At 38.3% G+C, this 17,825-nt stretch overlaps 1 protein-coding gene across 2 annotated transcripts in view; it reads left to right on the top strand.

The window, feature by feature from the left end:
* Positions 1–17,825, top strand: part of LEMD3 (LEM domain containing 3) — a 72,197-nt gene that overhangs the window by 21,886 nt on the left and 32,486 nt on the right. For both annotated transcript variants that reach the window (XM_061204994.1, XM_061204993.1), the window contains exon 2: positions 17,268–17,305. In XM_061204994.1, coding sequence (XP_061060977.1) covers positions 17,268–17,305 — 38 coding nt within the window. The remainder of the gene's footprint in view (positions 1–17,267; positions 17,306–17,825) is intronic.

Here is a 17,825-nt window from a genome sequence, read left to right as displayed (position 1 = left end):
CGGATGAATCAGAACTTCCCAGCCAAGCTGTAACAGTTTTGTCTGGTCATCTAGAAACATGTGGTCTTGCGTTATCCTGATGGAAGATTATGCATTTTCTGTTGACTAATTCTTGCTGCTTTTCATCGTGTTGGTCCAACTGGGAGCAGTACTTGTTAGAATTAATCGTTTGGTTTTTCCGGAAGGAGCTCATAATAGAGGACTCCCTTCCAAGCCCACCGTATACACAACATCACCTTCTTTGGATGAAGACCGGCCTTTGGTGTGGTTGGTGGTGGTTCATTTCGCCTGCCCCATGATGTCTTCCGTTCCACATTATTGTACAGTATCCACTTTTCATCGCCCACCACAATTTGTTTTAAAAACAGAATGTTTTCATTACTCAGTAGAGAATTGCATGCGGAAATTCGGTCAAGAAGATTTTTTTGATTTAACTTATGTGGAACCCAAACATCAAAGAGATTAATGTAACCAAGCTGGTGCAAATGATTTTCAACGCTTGATTTGGATATTTTGAGTATGTGGGCTATCTCCCGCATGGTGTAACATTGATTGTTCTTAGTTAATGTCTCGATTTGATCACTATCAACTTCAACTGGTCTGCCCGACCATGGAGCATCGTCCAGCGAGAAATCTCCAGCTCAGAACTTTGCAAACCACTTTTGCCACGTTCGATCAGTCACAGCACCTTCTCCATACACTGCACAAATCTTTTTTTTTGCGTTTCAGTTGCGTTTTTACCTTTCTTGAAATAATAAAGCATAATATGCAGGAAATGTTGCTTTTTTCTTCCATCTTCGATATTAAAAACATGGCTACACAGAAATTCATCAATTTTGATAAGTTTCTTTTTAAATGCACGCTGATATGACAGCTGTCACAATGCAATCTAACAAAATTGTTTTGAATGAAGTTAAAGACAGCTAAGTGCCGCTAGAGCCATCGTATGGGAAAACTGAACGAACCTTTTGGCCAACCCGATAGTATTAATTTTATTTTAGGTAAATGAAGCCAGTCTTGTAAAATCATTGGTAGATGAATTATCTCCAACTCAGTAGGTTAAGCATGTTAGAAAATAATCGTGAATGTTTGTCAAACATTTACTTTTTAAAAATTACTAGACACAGGCTCCTACATTTTGGCTACTTCCCTATCTGCCAACTTTATGACACTATTTTAGTAAAAAAGATAAACGCATATTTGTAAATGTGAATTATATGAATTTTTAAAACTAAGACTATAATAGCCAGGTCTTTCTAAAACAAAACAAAACAAAAAACCCCTTATGTTACAGTAACTCTTCTAGTTTTTTGCAAAAGAAGAGGAAATTTTCTTTTTCAGTTTTCAATTTGTTAAGAATTTAGACTGATTTGTAAGGAAGAAAAATTTTTTTTCTTGTACAATAAGCTGCAGCTTTTAAAATTGGGGTTTAACCTAATGTATCTAGGAATTGAAGTGACCTTTTACCAGTTCTCTGATATGATTTTAGCACCATCAACGAATATTCATCGTTTTGTTTTTTTATACTTTTCCTCCCCTACCATTTTATTATGAAACATTTCAAACAGAAAATTGAAAGAATTGTGCTGTGAACACTCATACCCACACCTAGTCTACAGTTTACACACTTCCTATATTCGCTTTATTATATATCTTATTCATCACTCCATCCACCATTCTGTTTTTTTAAAAAATATATTTGAGTAAATTGAAGATACTAGGATATTCCACCCTTACATACTTCGTGTATATTATTAACTAGAGTGAGATGTTTTTTTCTTTTTAGGTAAGATTTGCATGCAGTCAAATGCACAAATCTTTAACGTACCATCAGATGATTTTGACAAACGCTTCGAGCTGTGTAACTTAAATCCCTACAGATATAGAACATTACCGTCACCTCTGTAAGTTTCCTCCTGCCCAGTCAATACTCCATCACTGTTTTGATCATTTTCACCATAGATTTGCTTTGCCTGTTTTATAACTTCATATAAATGGATTCATAGAATACTCTTTTGTGAGGCTTTTTTCACTCAGCATGATATTTTTGAGATATATTAATGTTGCATTTTCTAGTACATTCCATTTTATTACTCTTGGTTTATTTTTAAGGCTCAGATCTATTTTACACAGAAATTATTTATCCCCTTCTGAATTCTTAAAGCACTCTATTCTAAACTCTAAGGTATTGATTATATTATAGCTATTTTTATTATATATATTATAGCCATGTATATATAGCTGTTATATCATAGCTACTCGTTTATCTCCACTACTCCGTATGCAGCATGTTCTCAGAACATGGAGTATAGAATATGCTCCATTAATACTTGTTGAACAGTCTATGGTTAGAAGTCTTTCTTACAGCTTTTGTTACAGAGATCCCAAACTTGGGGTACAATTATAATGTGAAATTAGTGCTTGAATGAAGATTAAACAAAAATTTAATAACAATTTCAATTACAGTCTGTTATCAGTTTTTTCCAAGGAAGTCTTCATTTTTATGGTGAGCAAATGTGAGACTTTCAAATGACCACAAGGTTGAAAGAGACCATAATGTTCCTTATCATATAGAGATGAAGGATAAGAACCAATCAAATAATAAGGCTATTGCCAATTTAATTATGAGTTTTGACCTTTTATTTCCTTGGATACATTATTTCAGTTTTCACTATATTCTTAGTACTTTGATAACCACATTTAAAGCCCTTTTTATTTTTATTTTATAAAATCACTCTGTATATTCTGTTATTCTTTAAGAAAGCTTATTTGGAAGCAGCACAGGATTGTTGCCTCTCAAAATAGCGCCAGTGAAAAGTTGGGAGTCCTGTAGGATATGAGAAGTAAAGAAGTATTTGCGTTTTTGCCCTCCTTCCCTTCTCTTGCACTGATTATCCCCATCTAGGTCTGTACCTCTGTAAATCCAGATAGGTAAGTGGGGTAAACATGGAAAGGTTATTTGTTTATTTATTTATTTATTTATTTATTTTTAACATCTTTATTGGAGTATAATTGCTTTACAATGGTGTGTTAGTTTCTGCTTTATAACAAAGTGAATCAGTTATACATATACATATGTTCCCATATCTCTTCCCTCTTGCATCTCCCTCCCTCCCACCCTCCCTATCCCACCCCTCTAGGTGGTCACAAAGCACCGAGCTGATCTCCCTGTGCTATGCGGCTGCTTCCCACTAGCTATCTATTTTACATTTGGTAGTGTATATATGTCCATGCCACTCTCTCACCCTGTCACATCTCACCCCTCCCCCTCCCCATATCCTCAAGTCCATTCTCTAGTAGGTCTGTGTCTTTATTCCCATCTTGCCACTAGGTTCTTCATGACCTTTTTTTTTCCTTGGATTCCATATATATGTGTTAGCATACTGTATTTCTTTTTCTCTTTCTGACTTACTTCACTCTGTATGACAGACTCTAACTCCATCCACCTCATTACAAACACCTCCATTTCATTTCTTTTTATGGCTGAGTAATATTCCATTGTCTATATGTGCCACATCTTCTTTATCCATTCATCCGATGATGGACACCTAGGTTGCTTCCATGTCCTGGCTATTGTAAACAGAGCTGCAATGAATATTTTGGTACATGACTCTTTCTGAATTATGGTTTTCTCAGGGTATATGCCCAGTAGTGGGATTGCTGGGTCGTATGGTAGTTCTATTTTTAGTTTTTTAAGGAACCTCCATACTGTTCTCCATAGTGGCTGTATCAATTTACATTCCCACCAACAGTGCAAGAGTGTTCCCTTTTCTCCACACCCTCTCCAGCATTTATTGTTTCTAGATTTTTTGATGATGGCCATTCTGACCGGTGTGAGATGATACCTCATTGTAGTTTTGATTTGCCTTTCTCTAATGATTAATGATGTTGAGCATTCTTTCATGTGTCTGTTCCTCCAGCTCCTTTTTTCTTTCTCAAGATTGCTTTGGCTATTCGGGGCCTTTTGTGTTTCCATACAAATTGTGAAATTTTTTGTTCTAGTTCTGTGAAAAATGCCATTGGTAGTTTGATAGGGATTGCATTGAATCTGTAGATTGCTTTGGGTACTAGAGTCATTTTCACAATGTTGATTCTTCCAATCCAAGAACATGGTATATCTCTCCATCTGTTTCTATCATCTTTAATTTCTTTCATCAGTGTCTTATAGTTTTCTGTATACAGGTCTTTTGTCTCCTTGGGTAGGTTTATTCCTAGGTATTTTATTCTTTTTGTTGCAGTGGTAAATGGGAGTGTTTCCTTAATTTCTCTTTCCGATTTTTCATCGTAAGTGTATAGGAATGCAAGAGATTTCTGTGCATTAATTTTGTATCCTGCTACTTTACCAAATTCATTGATTAGCTCTAGTAGTTTCCTGGTAGCATCTTTAGGATTCTCTATGTATAGTATCATGTCATCTGCAAACAGTGACAGCTTTACGTCTTCTTTTCCAATTTGGATTCCCTTTATTTCTTTTTCTTCTCTGATTGCTGTGGCTAAAACTTCCAAGACTATGTTGAATAATAGTGGTGAGAGTGGACAACCTTGTCTTATTCCTGATCTTAGAGGAAATGGTTTCAGTTTTTCATCATTGAGAACAATGTTGGCTGTGGGTTTGTCATACATGGCCTTTATTATGTTAGGGTAAGTTCCCTCTATGCCTACTTTCTGGAGGGTTTTTATCATAAATGGGTGTTGAATTTTGTCGAAAGCTTTCTCTGCATCTATTGAGATGATCATATGGTTTTTCTCCTTCAATTTGTTAATATGATGTATCACGTTGCTTGATTTGCGTATATTGAAGAATCCTTGCATTCCTGGAATAAACCCCACTTGATCATGGTGTATAATCCTTTTAATGTGCTGTTGGATTCTGTTTGCTAGTATTTTGTTGAGGATTTTTGCATCTATGTTCATCAGTGATATTGGCCTGTAGTTTTCTTTCTTTGTGACATCTTTGTCTGGTTTTGGTATCAGGGTGATGGTGGCCTCGTAGAATGAGTTTGGGAGTGTTCCTCCCTCTGCAGTATTTTGGAAGAGTTTGAGAAGGATAGGTGTTAGCTCTTCTCTAAGTGTTTGATAGAATTCGCCTGTGAAGCCATCTGGTCCTGGGCTTTTGTTTGTTGGAAGATTTTTAATCACAGTTTCAATTTCAGTGCTTGTGATTGGTCTGTTCATATTTTCTATTTCTTCCTGGTTCAGTCTCGGCACGTTGTGCATTTCTAAGAATCTGTCCATTTCTTCCAGGTTGTCCATTTTATTGGCATAGAGTTGCTTGTAGTAATCTCTCATGATCGTTTGTATTTCTGCAGTGTCAGTGGTTACTTCTTCTTTTTCATTTCTAATTCTACTGATTTGAGTCTTCTCCCTTTTTCTCTTGATGAGTCTGGCTAATGGTTTATCAATTTTGTTTATCTTCTCGAAGAAGCAGCTTTTGGTTTCATTGATTTTTGCTATTGTTTCCTTCATTTCTTTTTCATTTATTTCTGATCGGATCTTTATGATTTCTTTCCTTCTGCTAGCTTTGGGGTTTTTTGCTCTTCTTTCTCTAATTGCTTTAGGTGCAAGGTTAGGTTGTTTATTCGAGATGTTTCCTGTTTCTTGATGTAGGCTTGTATTGCTATAAACTTCCCTCTTAGCACTGCTTTTGCTGCATCCCATAGGTTTTGGGTCGTCGTGTCTCCATTGTCATTTGTTTCTAGGTATTTTTTGATTTCCCCTTTGATTTCTTCAGTGATCGCTTCGTTATTAAGTAGTGTATTGTGTAGCCTCCATGTGTTTGTATTTTGTACAGATCTTTTCCTGTAATTGATATCTAGTCTCATAGCGTTGTGGTCGGAAAACATACTTGATACGATTTCAGTTTTCTTAAATTTACCAAGGCTTGATTTGCGACCCAAGATATGATCTCTCCTGGAGAATGTTCCATGAGCACTTGAGAAAAATGTGTATTCTGTTGTTTTTGGGTGGAATGTCCTATAAATATCAATTAAGTCCATCTTGTTTAATGTATCATTTAAAGCTTGTGTTTCCTTATTTATTTTCATTTTGGATGATCTGTCCATTGGTGAAAGTGGGGTGTTAAAGTCCCCTACTATGATTGTGTTACTGTCGATTTCCCCTTTTGTGGCTGTTATTATTTGCCTTATGTACTGAGGTGCTCCTATGTTGGGTGCATAAATATTTACAATTGTTATACCTTCCTCTTGGATCGATCCCTTGATCATTATATAGTGTCCTTCTTTGTCTCTTGTAATAGTCTTTATTTTAAAGTCTATTTTGTCTGATATGAGAATTGCTACTCCAGCTTTCTTTTGATTTCCATTTGCATGGAATATCTTTTTCCATCCCCTCACTTTCAGTCTGTATGTGTCTCTAGGTCTGAAGTGGGTCTCTTGTAGACAGCATATATATGGGTCTTGTTTTTGTATCCATTCAGCCAGTCTGCGTCTTTTGGTGGGAGCATTTAATCCATTTACATTTAAGGTAATTATCGATATGTATGTTCCTATTCCCATTTTCTTAAATATTTTGGGTTTGTTATTGTAGGTGTTTTCTTTCTCTTGTGTTTCTTGCCTAGAGAAGTTCCTTTAGCATTTGCTGTAGAGCTGGTTTGGTGGTGCTGAACTCTCTCAGCTTTTGCTTGTCTGTAAAGGTTTTAATTTCTCCTTCAAATCTGAATGAGATCCTTGCTGGGTAGAGTAACGTTGGTTGTAGGTTTTTCTCCTTCATCACTTTAAGTATATCCTGCCACTCCCTTCTGGCTTGCAGAGTTTCTGCTGAAAGATCAGCTGTTAACCTTATGGGGATTCCCTTGTGTGTTATTTGTTGTTTTTCCCTTGCTGCTTTTAATATGTTTTCTTTATATTTAATTTTTGATAGTTTGATTAATATGTGTCTTGGCGTGTTTCTCCTTGGATTTATCCTGTATGGGACTCTCTGTGCTTCCAGGACTTGGTTAACTATTTCCTTTCCCATATTAGGGAAGTTTTCAACTATAATCTCTTCAAATATTTTCTCAGTCCCTTTCTTTTTCTCTTCTTCTTCTGGGACCCCTATAATTCGAATGTTGGTGCGTTTAATGTTGTCCCAGAGGTCTCTGAGACTGTCCTCAGTTCTTTTCATTCTTTTTTCTTTATTCTGCTCTGCAGTAGTTATTTCCACTATTTTATCTTCCAGGTCACTTATCCGTTCTTCTGCCTCAGTTATTCTGCTATTGATCCCATCTAGAGTACTTTTAATTTCATTTATTGTGTTTTTCATCATTGCTTGGTTCCTCTTTAGTTCTTCTACGTCCTTGTTAAATGTTTCTTGCATTTTGTCTATTCTATTTCCAAGATTTTGGATCATCTTTACTATCATTCTGAATTCTTTTTCAGGTAGACTACCTATTTCCTCTTCATTTGTTAGGTCTGGTGTGTTTTGACCCTGCTCCTTCACCTGCTGTGTGTTTTTTTGTCTTCTCATTTTGCTTATCTTACTGTGTTTGGGGTCTCCTTTTCACAGAGTGCAGGTTCATAGTTCCCGTTGTTTTTGGTATCTGTCCCCAGTGGCTAAGGTTGGTTCAGTGGGTTGTGTAGGCTTCCTGGTGGAGGGAACTAGTGCCTGTGTTCTGGTGGATGAGGTTGGATTTTGTCTTTCTGGTGGGCACGTCCACGTCTGGTGGTGTGTTTTGGGGTGTCTGTGGCCTTATTATAATTTTAGGCAGCCTCTCTGCTAATGGATGGGGCTGTGTTCCTGTCTTGCTAGTTGTTTGGCATAGGGTGTCCAGCACTGTAGCTTGCTGGTTGTTGAATGAAACTGGGTCTTGATGTTGAGATGGAGATCTCAGCGATTTTCGCTATTTGGTATTACGTGGAGCTGGGAGGTCTCTTGTGGACCAGTGTCCTGAAGTTGGCTCTCCCACCTCAGAGGCACAGCCCTGATGCCTGGCTGGAGCACCAAGAGCCTTTCATCCACACGGCTCAGAATAAAAGGGAGAAAAAATAGAAAGAAAGAAAGAGGATAAAATAAAATAAAATAAAGCTATTATAATAAAAAAATAAGAAAAAAATTATTAAGAATAAATTTATTAAGAAAAAAATTTTTTTAATTTTAAAAAATAGATTTATTAATTTTTTTAATAAAAAATAAGAAAAAAATTATTAAGAAAAAATTTTTAATTTTTTAAAATGAATAATATGAAAAAACTTATTAAAAAAATTTTTTTAATTTTTTAAAAATAGAAAATAAGGAAAAAATTATTAAGAATATATTTATTAGGAAAAAAAATTTTTTTAAGTAAAAAAAAAAAACGGACGGACCTAACCCTAGGACCAATGGTGAAAACAAAGCTATACAGACAAAATCGCACCCAGAAGCATACACATATACACTCACAAAAAAAGGAAAAGGGGAAAAATTAATATATCCTGCTCCCAAAGTCCACCTCCTGAATTTGGGATGATTCGTTGTCTATTCAGGTATTCAACAGATGCAGGCACATCAAGTTGTTTGTGGAGCTTTAATCCGCTGCTTCTGAGGCTGCTGGGAGAGATTTCCCTTTCTCTTCTTTGTTCGTACAGCTCCCGGGGTTCAGCTTTGGATTTGGACCCGCCTCTGCATGTAGGTCGCCTGAGGGCGTCTGTTCCCCGCCCAGACAGAACGGGGTTAAAGGAGCAGCTGACTAGGGGGGGTCTGGCTCACACAGGCCGGGGGGAGGGAGGGGTACGGATGCGGGGCGAGCCTGCGGCGGCAGAGGCCGGCGTGACGTTGCAGCAGCCTGAGCCGCGCCGTGTGTTCTCCCGGGGAAGTTGTCCCCAGATCACGGGAGCCTGGCCGTGGCGGGCTGCACCGGCTCCCGGGAGGGGCAGTGTGGAGAGTGACCTGTGCTCGCACACAGGCTTCTTGGTGGCGGCAGCAGCAACCTTAGCGTCTCATGCCTGTCTCTGGGGTCCGCGCTGATAACCGCGGCTCGCGCCCATCTCTGCGGTCCACGCTGATAGCCGCGGCTCGCGCCCATCTCTGGAGTTCGTTTAGGTGGCGCTCTGAATCCCCTCTCCTTGCGCGCCGCGAAACAATGAGGCAAGAAAAAGTCTCTTGCCTCTTCCGGCAGCTGCAGACTTTTTCCCGGGCTCCCTCCCGGCTAGCTGTGGTGCGCTAACCCCTTCAGGCTGTGTTCACACCGCCCACCCCAGTCCTCTCCCTGCGACCCGACCGAAGCCCGAGCCTCAGCTCCCAGCCCCCGCCCGCCCCGGCGGGTGAGCAGACAAGCCTCTCGGGCTGGTGAGTGCTGCTCGGCGCCGAGCCTCTGTGCGGGAATCTCTCCGTTTTTCCCTCTGCACCCCTGTTGCTGTGGGATCCGCGCTGATAGCCTGGGCTCGCGCCCGTCTCTGGAGTTCGTTTAGGCGGCGCTCTGAATCCCCTCTCCTTGCGCGCCGCGAAATAAAGGGGCAAGGAAAAGTCTCTTGCCTCTTCGGCAGCTGCAGACTTTTTCCCGGACTCCCTCCCGGCTAGCTGTGGCGCACTAGCCCCTTCAGGCTGTGTTCACGCAGCCAACCCCAGTCCTCTCCCTGCAGTCCGACCGAAGCCCGAGCCTCAGCTCCCAGCCCCGCCTGCTCCGGCGGGTGAGCAGACAAGCCTCTCGGGCTGGTGAGTGCTGGTCGGCACCGATCCTCTGTGCGGGAATCTCTCCGCTTTGCCCTCCGCACCCCTGTGGCTGCGCTGTCCTCCGTGGCTCCGAAGCTTACCTCCTCCGCCACCCGCAGCCTCCGCCCGCGAAGGGGCTTCCTAGTGTGTGGAAACCTTTCCTCCTTCACAGCTCCCTCCCACAGGTGCAGGTCCCGTCCCTATTCTTTTGTCTCTGTTATTTCTTTTTTCTTTTGCCCTACCCAGGTACGTGGGGATTTTCTTGCCTTTTGGGAGGTCTGACGTTTTCTGCCAGCATTCAGTGGGTGTTCTGTAGGAGCAGTTCCACGTGTAGATGTATTTCTACTGTATCTGTGGGAAGGAAGGTGATCTCCGTGTCTTACTCTTCCGCCATCTTGCCCAGACCCCGGAAAGGTTATTTATGAGTAGAACAAGGTGGTATAAGAGTTTACCTTAGGGGCTTCCCTGGTGGCGCAGTGGTTGAGAATCTGCCTGCCAATGCAGGGGACACGGGTTCGAGCCCTGGTCTGGGAAGATCCCACATGCCGCGGAGCAACTAGGCCCATGAGCCACAATTACTGAGCCTGCGCGTCTGGAGCCTGTGCTCCACAACGGGAGAGGCCGCGATAGTGAGAGGCCCGCGCACCGCGATGAAGAGTGGCCCCCACTTGCCACAACTAGAGAAAGCCCTCGCACAGAAACGAAGACCCAACACAGCCATAAATAAATAAATAAATAATAAAAAACCAAAAAACAAAAAAACAAAGAGTTTACCTTAGGCAAGTTTTGTAGTAGACAGTGCTTGTCCATATAATTTTGTCTATTTTGATTGCTGTTTTAATCTCAATATTCACAGTAGTTTACTAATAAGTACACTTCAAGTGAACTGTTCCTGTGCTTTAGAATGACCACATATTTGGCAGAGCCATGAAACAATAGGTGAACTTTCAGAGAACAAATGGGCAGCGTGCTGTGTTGCAAAAGAATGTACTGCCTTGTTCACCCTGTCCATATTTAGATCAGTCTGGCTGGCAGTGAAATGCAGAAGTGTTGGCCATACAGGTGCAGTGTTCTGCAGCTGTTGGAAACATTTGCCCTCCCCCTTACCCCCCACTTCTTCACATATAATTATGCTCTGTTTAAACCATTAATGCTAGAAGATGGGATTTGAGAATTTGAATGTCTGTTTACAAAAAGGTACAACTCAGAGAGATAATTGGTCATTTAGGCAACTCAATTTAATTGACTAGATGACTTGAAGTTTCCAAAGACTAAAACCTAGCCTTAAGGTCATAGACTTTTAGAATTACAAGAGACTGCCTTTGAAAGAACATATCTGCAGAGTTACTGCCCTCCAGACTGAACCTCTTGAGTTCAGGGCTTATATATTTTCATTTTTTAATATCCTGCAACCAGCATAACGCCTGACACTTAGTAGGCAACTTTATATATGTTTGTGAGTATCTTACGTTACCAGATGAAGCCAAAATATTGTTTAGATGTGGTATGGTACTAAATTAGAAAATTATGATTTTTTTTTAAAGCCGATGCCTTGTGGTAAGTTTTATAGCAGTGTTAAGAACAAAGTGCCATGGCAGCAGAGAGAAGGGCAATGATTAATGCTGCCCGTGGTGGTCATCAGACACTTTACGTTTTGATAGGTCATGGAAAATCTTTTCTAGACTACAATTAGAGAACTTGGTTTTGAAGAGTTTTCCTCATCTAAGAGACATCAGTGTATTTTCCCAAAAGCAGTGTCTTTTCCTCCTTATCCCGATTTTGGGCATTTTTCATGCATTACATCATAAGGAGATTAAAGTTTAATGATTCCAAACCTGAAAGTTCTAGAGAAGAATGTTTTCCTTAAACCAAATAGAATAAATATTTTCTTTTCTGTAGTTTTTTCTATAATGAAAAGAATGCAGGCTTTGGAGTCAGACATAGGTTTGAATCCCATCTTTTTGAATCCCAGCTCTTTAAACTGCATTTACCTGAAGGATCATGCATCAGTTTCTCTGTCCATAAAAATAGGGGTAATACCTGCTGTAAAATAGTGGTGTAAGGATGAAATGAGCTACCTTCTAAAAGCGTGGCATCAGTATTCCTGGAACATATCAAGAGCTCAAGAAATATTATTTCCTTTTTATTCAAAGGAGAATCTTGTAGAGTAAGCAGGACTATAGTACCCCTCTGGCATTGGTGAAGCTGGTATTCTAGGAGACTGCACTGTGACTTCAAGCTTCTATTCTTTCGGCATATATTTAGCACCCAGTATCTGCAAAGCAGGTAGAGATTTTGCAGTCTTGTTGGTGGAGGAAACAACAACAAATAGTTAAGGTAGTGGGATACTGAGAGTAAATACATGGACGTTCTGAGAAGAGGAAGGTCCTGATAAGCTGCAGTGGTTAGGCATCCTTCATGACTGCAGGAGAGCTGCAAACTGGACCTTAAAGACAGAATGAAGGAGAAGGAAAAACATTGAGGCTTGAAGAAGATCAGAAAGATCAAAAGCTCAGAGCCTTTCTGGCAGAAATTTTTTTCCAGCTTTTTGAGATATAATTGACATATAACATTGTGTAAGTTTAAGGTGTACAGCATGTTGATTTGGTAAATTTATGTACTGCAAAATGATTACCACCATAGCATTAGCTACCACCTCCATCCTGTCACATAATTATCATTTCTTTTTTGTGGTGAGAACATCTAAGAAATACTCTTTAACAACTTGCAAGTTTATAATACAGTATTATTAGCTATAATCACCATGCTGTACATTAAATCCCCAGAATTTGTTAATCTTACAACTGGAAGTTTGTACCGTTTGACCAGTATTTCCCCATTACCTCCACTGCCCAGCCCCTGGTAACCACTACTCTACTCTCTGTTTCTCTGAGTTTGACTTTTTAGATTCCACATATAAGTGATGTCATACCGTATTTGTCTTTCTCTGTCTGAATTATTTCACTTAGCACGATGCCCTTAAGGTCCATCCGTGTTATTGCCAATGGCAGGATTTCCTTCTGTCTCCTGGCTGAATTGTATATACGTACTGCATCATCTTTATCCATTCACCCATCGACAGTTAGGTTGTTCCCATATCTTGGCTGTTGTAAATAACGCTGCGATGAATATGGGGATGCAGATCTCTCTTTGAGATCCTGTTTTCATTTCCTTTGGATGTATACCCAGAAGTGGGATTTTACTGGATCATATGGTAGTTCTATTTTTAATTTTTTGAGGAACTTCTATACTGTTTTCCATAGTGACTGTACCAATTTACATTCCCACCAACAGTGTACAAGGGTTCCCTTTTCTCCCCACCCTCACCAAACTTGTTATCTCATCTTTTTGAGGATAGCCATTTTAACAAGTATGAGGTGATAATTCACTGTGGTTTTGATTTCCAATTCCCTAATGATTAGTGATGTTGAGCACCTTTTCATGTACCTGTTGGCCAGGTATATCTTCTTTAGAAAAATGTCTATTCAGTTCTTTCTGACAGAATATTTTTATATGACTGCTAATAGTAGTTTCAAGTATTCAGAACAGAAAAATGTTGAGGCTGTCTGCAGTTGGCTGTGCTGATGTAGAGAAAGCAGGAGGAAAGTACCCTGAATGTACTATTTCCTCAGTTTTCCTGGTTCATGAATAGCAGATCATTCATTATCTAAATGTTTAGGACTCTTAAACTTAATCCAGAGAGTGGCCTGTCACTTATTACATGTGTCTTTCTTTTAAAGCATAAGCCGGATAACATGTTTCCAATTCTCTGAGGTTTCTTGCTCAGAGTAATATATAAAAAGTCTTCAAGGTTCTACATTATCTTACCTACCAACTCCCTTAAATAATTTTACCAGTTTGACTTCATTTCTTGCTACTTGCCCTCTCATCCACACTGCTCTATTTCCAGTAGTATGGCAGGCATGCTGCCACTTCACAGCCCATACACTTCCTGTTCTTTCTGTCTGTAAATCTCTTCCTTCACAGTCCATGGCTTGTTCTCTCAGCTCTCTCAGGTTTCTATTCAAATGCAATCTGAGAAAAGGGGAGAAAAGGGAACCCTTGTACACTGTTGGTGGGAATGTAAATTGGTACAGTCACTATGGAAAACAGTATAGAAGTTCCCTCACATGTCTAGCACCATTCCTGCTGTTTTATTTCCAAAGCATTTAGAACCATTTGACATACTATATATTTTAAAAGTGTATTTGCTCATTGCCTTTTCTAACTCCTCTACAATATAAGCTCCTTGAGGGCAGAGATATTATTTATTTTATTCACAGCCACATTTCCAGTGCCTAGCACAAACTATTCAATAAATACTTATTAAATGAATAAACTTTATCTTTCTTTCTGCGCTGTAAAAGAACTTTGGTCACCACAGACTTTTCTTCCCTTTATTGCCACTGAGTGACCAAAATGGGGCCTTCCTGAGGAGGACATCAGTTCATTTGGTCAACATTAAACATATACTTTGCGAATACAGGCATACCTCGGAGATATTACAGGTTTGGTTCCTGACACTGTAATAAAGTGAATATTGCAATAAAGGGAGTCACAAGAGTTTTTTGGTTTCCCAGTGCCTGTAAAAGTTATGCTTACACTATACTGTCCATTAAGCGTGCAATAGCATTATGTCTAAAAAAACAATGTACGTACATTTATAATATACTTCATTTTTTTCCTTTTTATCTGGGAATTCATAATGGTTGACAATTTGATCTCAGCCTAAGAGAATGGAAAAAAGTTTACACTTGATAGAAAGGATCAGTAAAACTAGTAACATTTTTTTTGCAATTTATGTGAGAGAAAGAGGCTTAGAGAAGGAGAGGAAACAATGTGTCTTGAAAGTAAGTAGGAAAGTATCACAAGATTAGAATTAGTTCCTTGAAGCAAAATGTGATGAGAAATCATTGGACGATTTTGAGGGGTCTAGTAGTATAATTAAAGAAATATTTTTAGGACTTTGATTTTTACAATTATTAGGATAGTCCAAAGAAGAGAAGTCAAAATTTAAGGACATTTATAAAAAAAAGTTTGGTATATTTGAGGTTTGAAATAATCTGAACAAGAAAAATGAAGGAGAAATGGCCACACCAAGAGAATTTGCGAAAAAGCAGTAATGAGAATCTGTTCGGGGTGTAGGGGATATAGGAGGACAATAAGTTTGAAATACCAACTTGGCATTATCATTGCTTTAGTATAAGAGATAAGAACTGTAATTTACTCTCAGTTTCCATCCCTAGAAAAGAGGCTAAAAAATGAGGTGGCATTTGCTGTAGATTGCTTTTGGAATATGGTTTCTTCTCTACAATTGCCTAGTTAGCAGGGGGAGGGAGGAATGTTTTCACTAGGGGTAACAATATTTGTTGTATCCATTAAAAATTGTAGGTAATGTGGATGAGATAAAAAGTACTGATGTAGTTTTAGAAATACTGAAATGATTTAGGGGAATAAAAGTTAGATGCATAAAAATGCTTTTGGTTTGCTAAAATTGCTGTTTTTAGATGGAATTTCCTTTCTAAACTTAACCTCAAGACTACATTTACTTTTGTTAATTTAATAGGTCCGTCTGTGAATTTAATAGGTGACAGTTGTCACAGGAAGTTGGGGAACATTTTTTTATCAGTAGGTATGTATATTGTTGGCTTTCAGATATGGTACACTCTCGGGTATCTAAGCCTATTAGACAAGAGGCAGAAACTTAGAAAGATACAAATGGCAGAGCAGTGTTTTTCAATAGAATTACTGTTCTGCTCTTTGGCTTTCTCTTTGTTATCCTATTCCTCTCCCTTCCCAGTTACTCAGAACATACCCTTCTCCAGCTTCCTGCAGAGTTTAACACTTTTGCTTCAGTGTTAACACATAGAGTAGAGTAAAGAAGGGCAGATTTAGCCTAGACAGCTCAAATAGTACTTTTCAAGCACTGACTGTATGTTCAGTACTATGCTTGGCTCCAAGCATACAAACGTGAATACACGTGATCCCTTGTCGTGAGAAACTCATAGTAGAGCAGTCTAGTGGCAGAGCATCCACAATCTACAGTAATACTTTCATAGAGATATTTGAAGAGCTAGTTTTCCATTTAATAATTTTGACAGAAACAAATTTGTAAGCAGTCAAAAAATGGTCCTCTCATGGCCTTTCTTCATAGATATTAAAACCTGTTTTTAGGATTGCATGTTTTAATATTTTTTAGAATTACTCTTATAGAGGGCAAATAAAATACTCATTGTTTAGTATTGTTTGACCAATTTATTTTAAGTAGATTGACAAAAGCATTTTTGGTAGTAGATTGAACTAAATATGGCTTTATTTTAAATTGTTCACATTTTACATTAATTAAAATTAGTGTTATTAAAAAGTATCTTTTTAGTCTAAGCATGTTCTGATTCTTAACATTTTATTTAAGCTATATTCCTCTTCCTAGTCCCCTACTGAGTACTTTTGATCTTCTGTTTTTCAAAATTTTTTCTTTCTCAGCATGAAAACCCTATTGCTTTATAGAAAACTGATGTCTGAAAATTCATTACCAAATCCCTTTAGATGATAGCAGAATACATTTTTGCCTTGTTTTTTTATTGTACCTTTTAACTTTAAATGGTCTCACACATGAACTTTCTTAGAATCAGGCAGTTCCTGGTTCCTATGGGACTTCCTGTTTTCTCAAATAAAAATAGAAAAGCACCTCAGAAAGGAAACCTGGTCAGTGTGAACTACTTTGTAGGCTCAGTTAGTCTTAGTTGTGACCTGGCTTATAGAGATCCAGGTATCTGAAAGCTTTGAATATTTTTGCATGCAATTTTAAAATAGAGGAAAAGGAGGAGAGTCTAAGTAATAACCAGAGAGATGCTACATAATCAGCCATGAACTTGTTTGTATCTTTTGGGGGAGGGTGGGTGTATGGAGGTTGGATGGAAAGTGGTAAATCCTTTCTTTATAATATTTATTAGAAGTAAGAAGTTGTTTAATACTGAGACTTTATTCTTAGCTACTTTGATGTGTATATTTGTTTCTTGCCACTTTTCCAGATGTTAGCAAGGACTAGGAAGTTTTGTTTTTTAATCATTGGAAGTAAGAATTCTAAATGAATTATTCAGTTTTAAAGCATCTTATAGATTTCCTCAAGTAGTAACTGCCTTTAGTCTATATTTTGAAGAGAAACCAAGTTAAGGTGAAGAAATGATAGTCATTAATAGTAACGATAATAGGTAACATATATTAAGTGTTTGACACTATGCCAAGCATTTTATATGGTTTATCTATTTAATCCTCACAACTGTATAAGGTAGGTATCATCATTACATCCTTCCATTACAGAAGAGGAAACTACAACTTAGAGTGGCTAAGTAGATAGTAGTTCAAGGTCACGTTGCTAGTAAGTAGTGGAGCTAGGACTTGAACCAAGTCACTCTAAGTATTATAGAGCAAACCACAAAATCATAGTGAGAATGGTAAATATAGTAAGTCTGAAAAATTAGTTCCCCAACCTTTATTATCATCAGTTTGTTTATATATTGTTTGCATGTTTACATTCAGTTTTAGCATAGTACATGTTGGCATTTCCGAGGGCTTGTTTAGGGGGATTCTAATTCTCATTCTTAAATGATGCTAATAGTTCTCTCTTTTTCTTTCCTTGATAGTAAAAAACCCCTTTGATGAAACATTTGGAAACATAAAAGTAAGTAAAAAATCTTAATACTGATACTTTGTCTCATGTTTTATATGATAAAGGTAGTAGGATGACTATCACCTAAAAAGTAGTAATTTTAAAGGCAATAGATTTTCTTATTTTTGAGTATTCCTTGACCACAGTATAATTAAATCTGACACCGATTTCCACCTAAGAGCTGACCTGTTTATCACTTTGAGGTAAAAGCCACTGCCAAGTAAAATGGCAGTGGCATGTCATCTGGGGATCTGGTCTTACCTTTAAAAGTATGCCTGTTTCCTTAATTGTTGGGTACCCTAGCAGCTTTTGTCTTTTTTGCCCTCCTTTTGTTCTCTTTCAATTTTTTGCTCATTGGCATGCCTTTTCAACTGTTAGGAAGGCAAAGGATTTAGAGTCTTATGCAACTTATTTATGATTCCTTTTATTTTTAAAGGATTTATAATATTAATTTTAACCTAAGTTTTACTCACATGAAAATATTTTTCACTTACCATTCATCATCATAGGCACTCCAAAGATTATGATATTT

This window comes from Eubalaena glacialis, chromosome 11 (assembly GCF_028564815.1).
Source record: "Eubalaena glacialis isolate mEubGla1 chromosome 11, mEubGla1.1.hap2.+ XY, whole genome shotgun sequence".
Lineage (NCBI taxonomy): Eukaryota > Metazoa > Chordata > Mammalia > Artiodactyla > Balaenidae > Eubalaena > Eubalaena glacialis.
The sequence above is the reverse complement of the archived record's forward strand: the minus strand, read 5'-3'. Positions and strand labels throughout refer to the sequence as shown.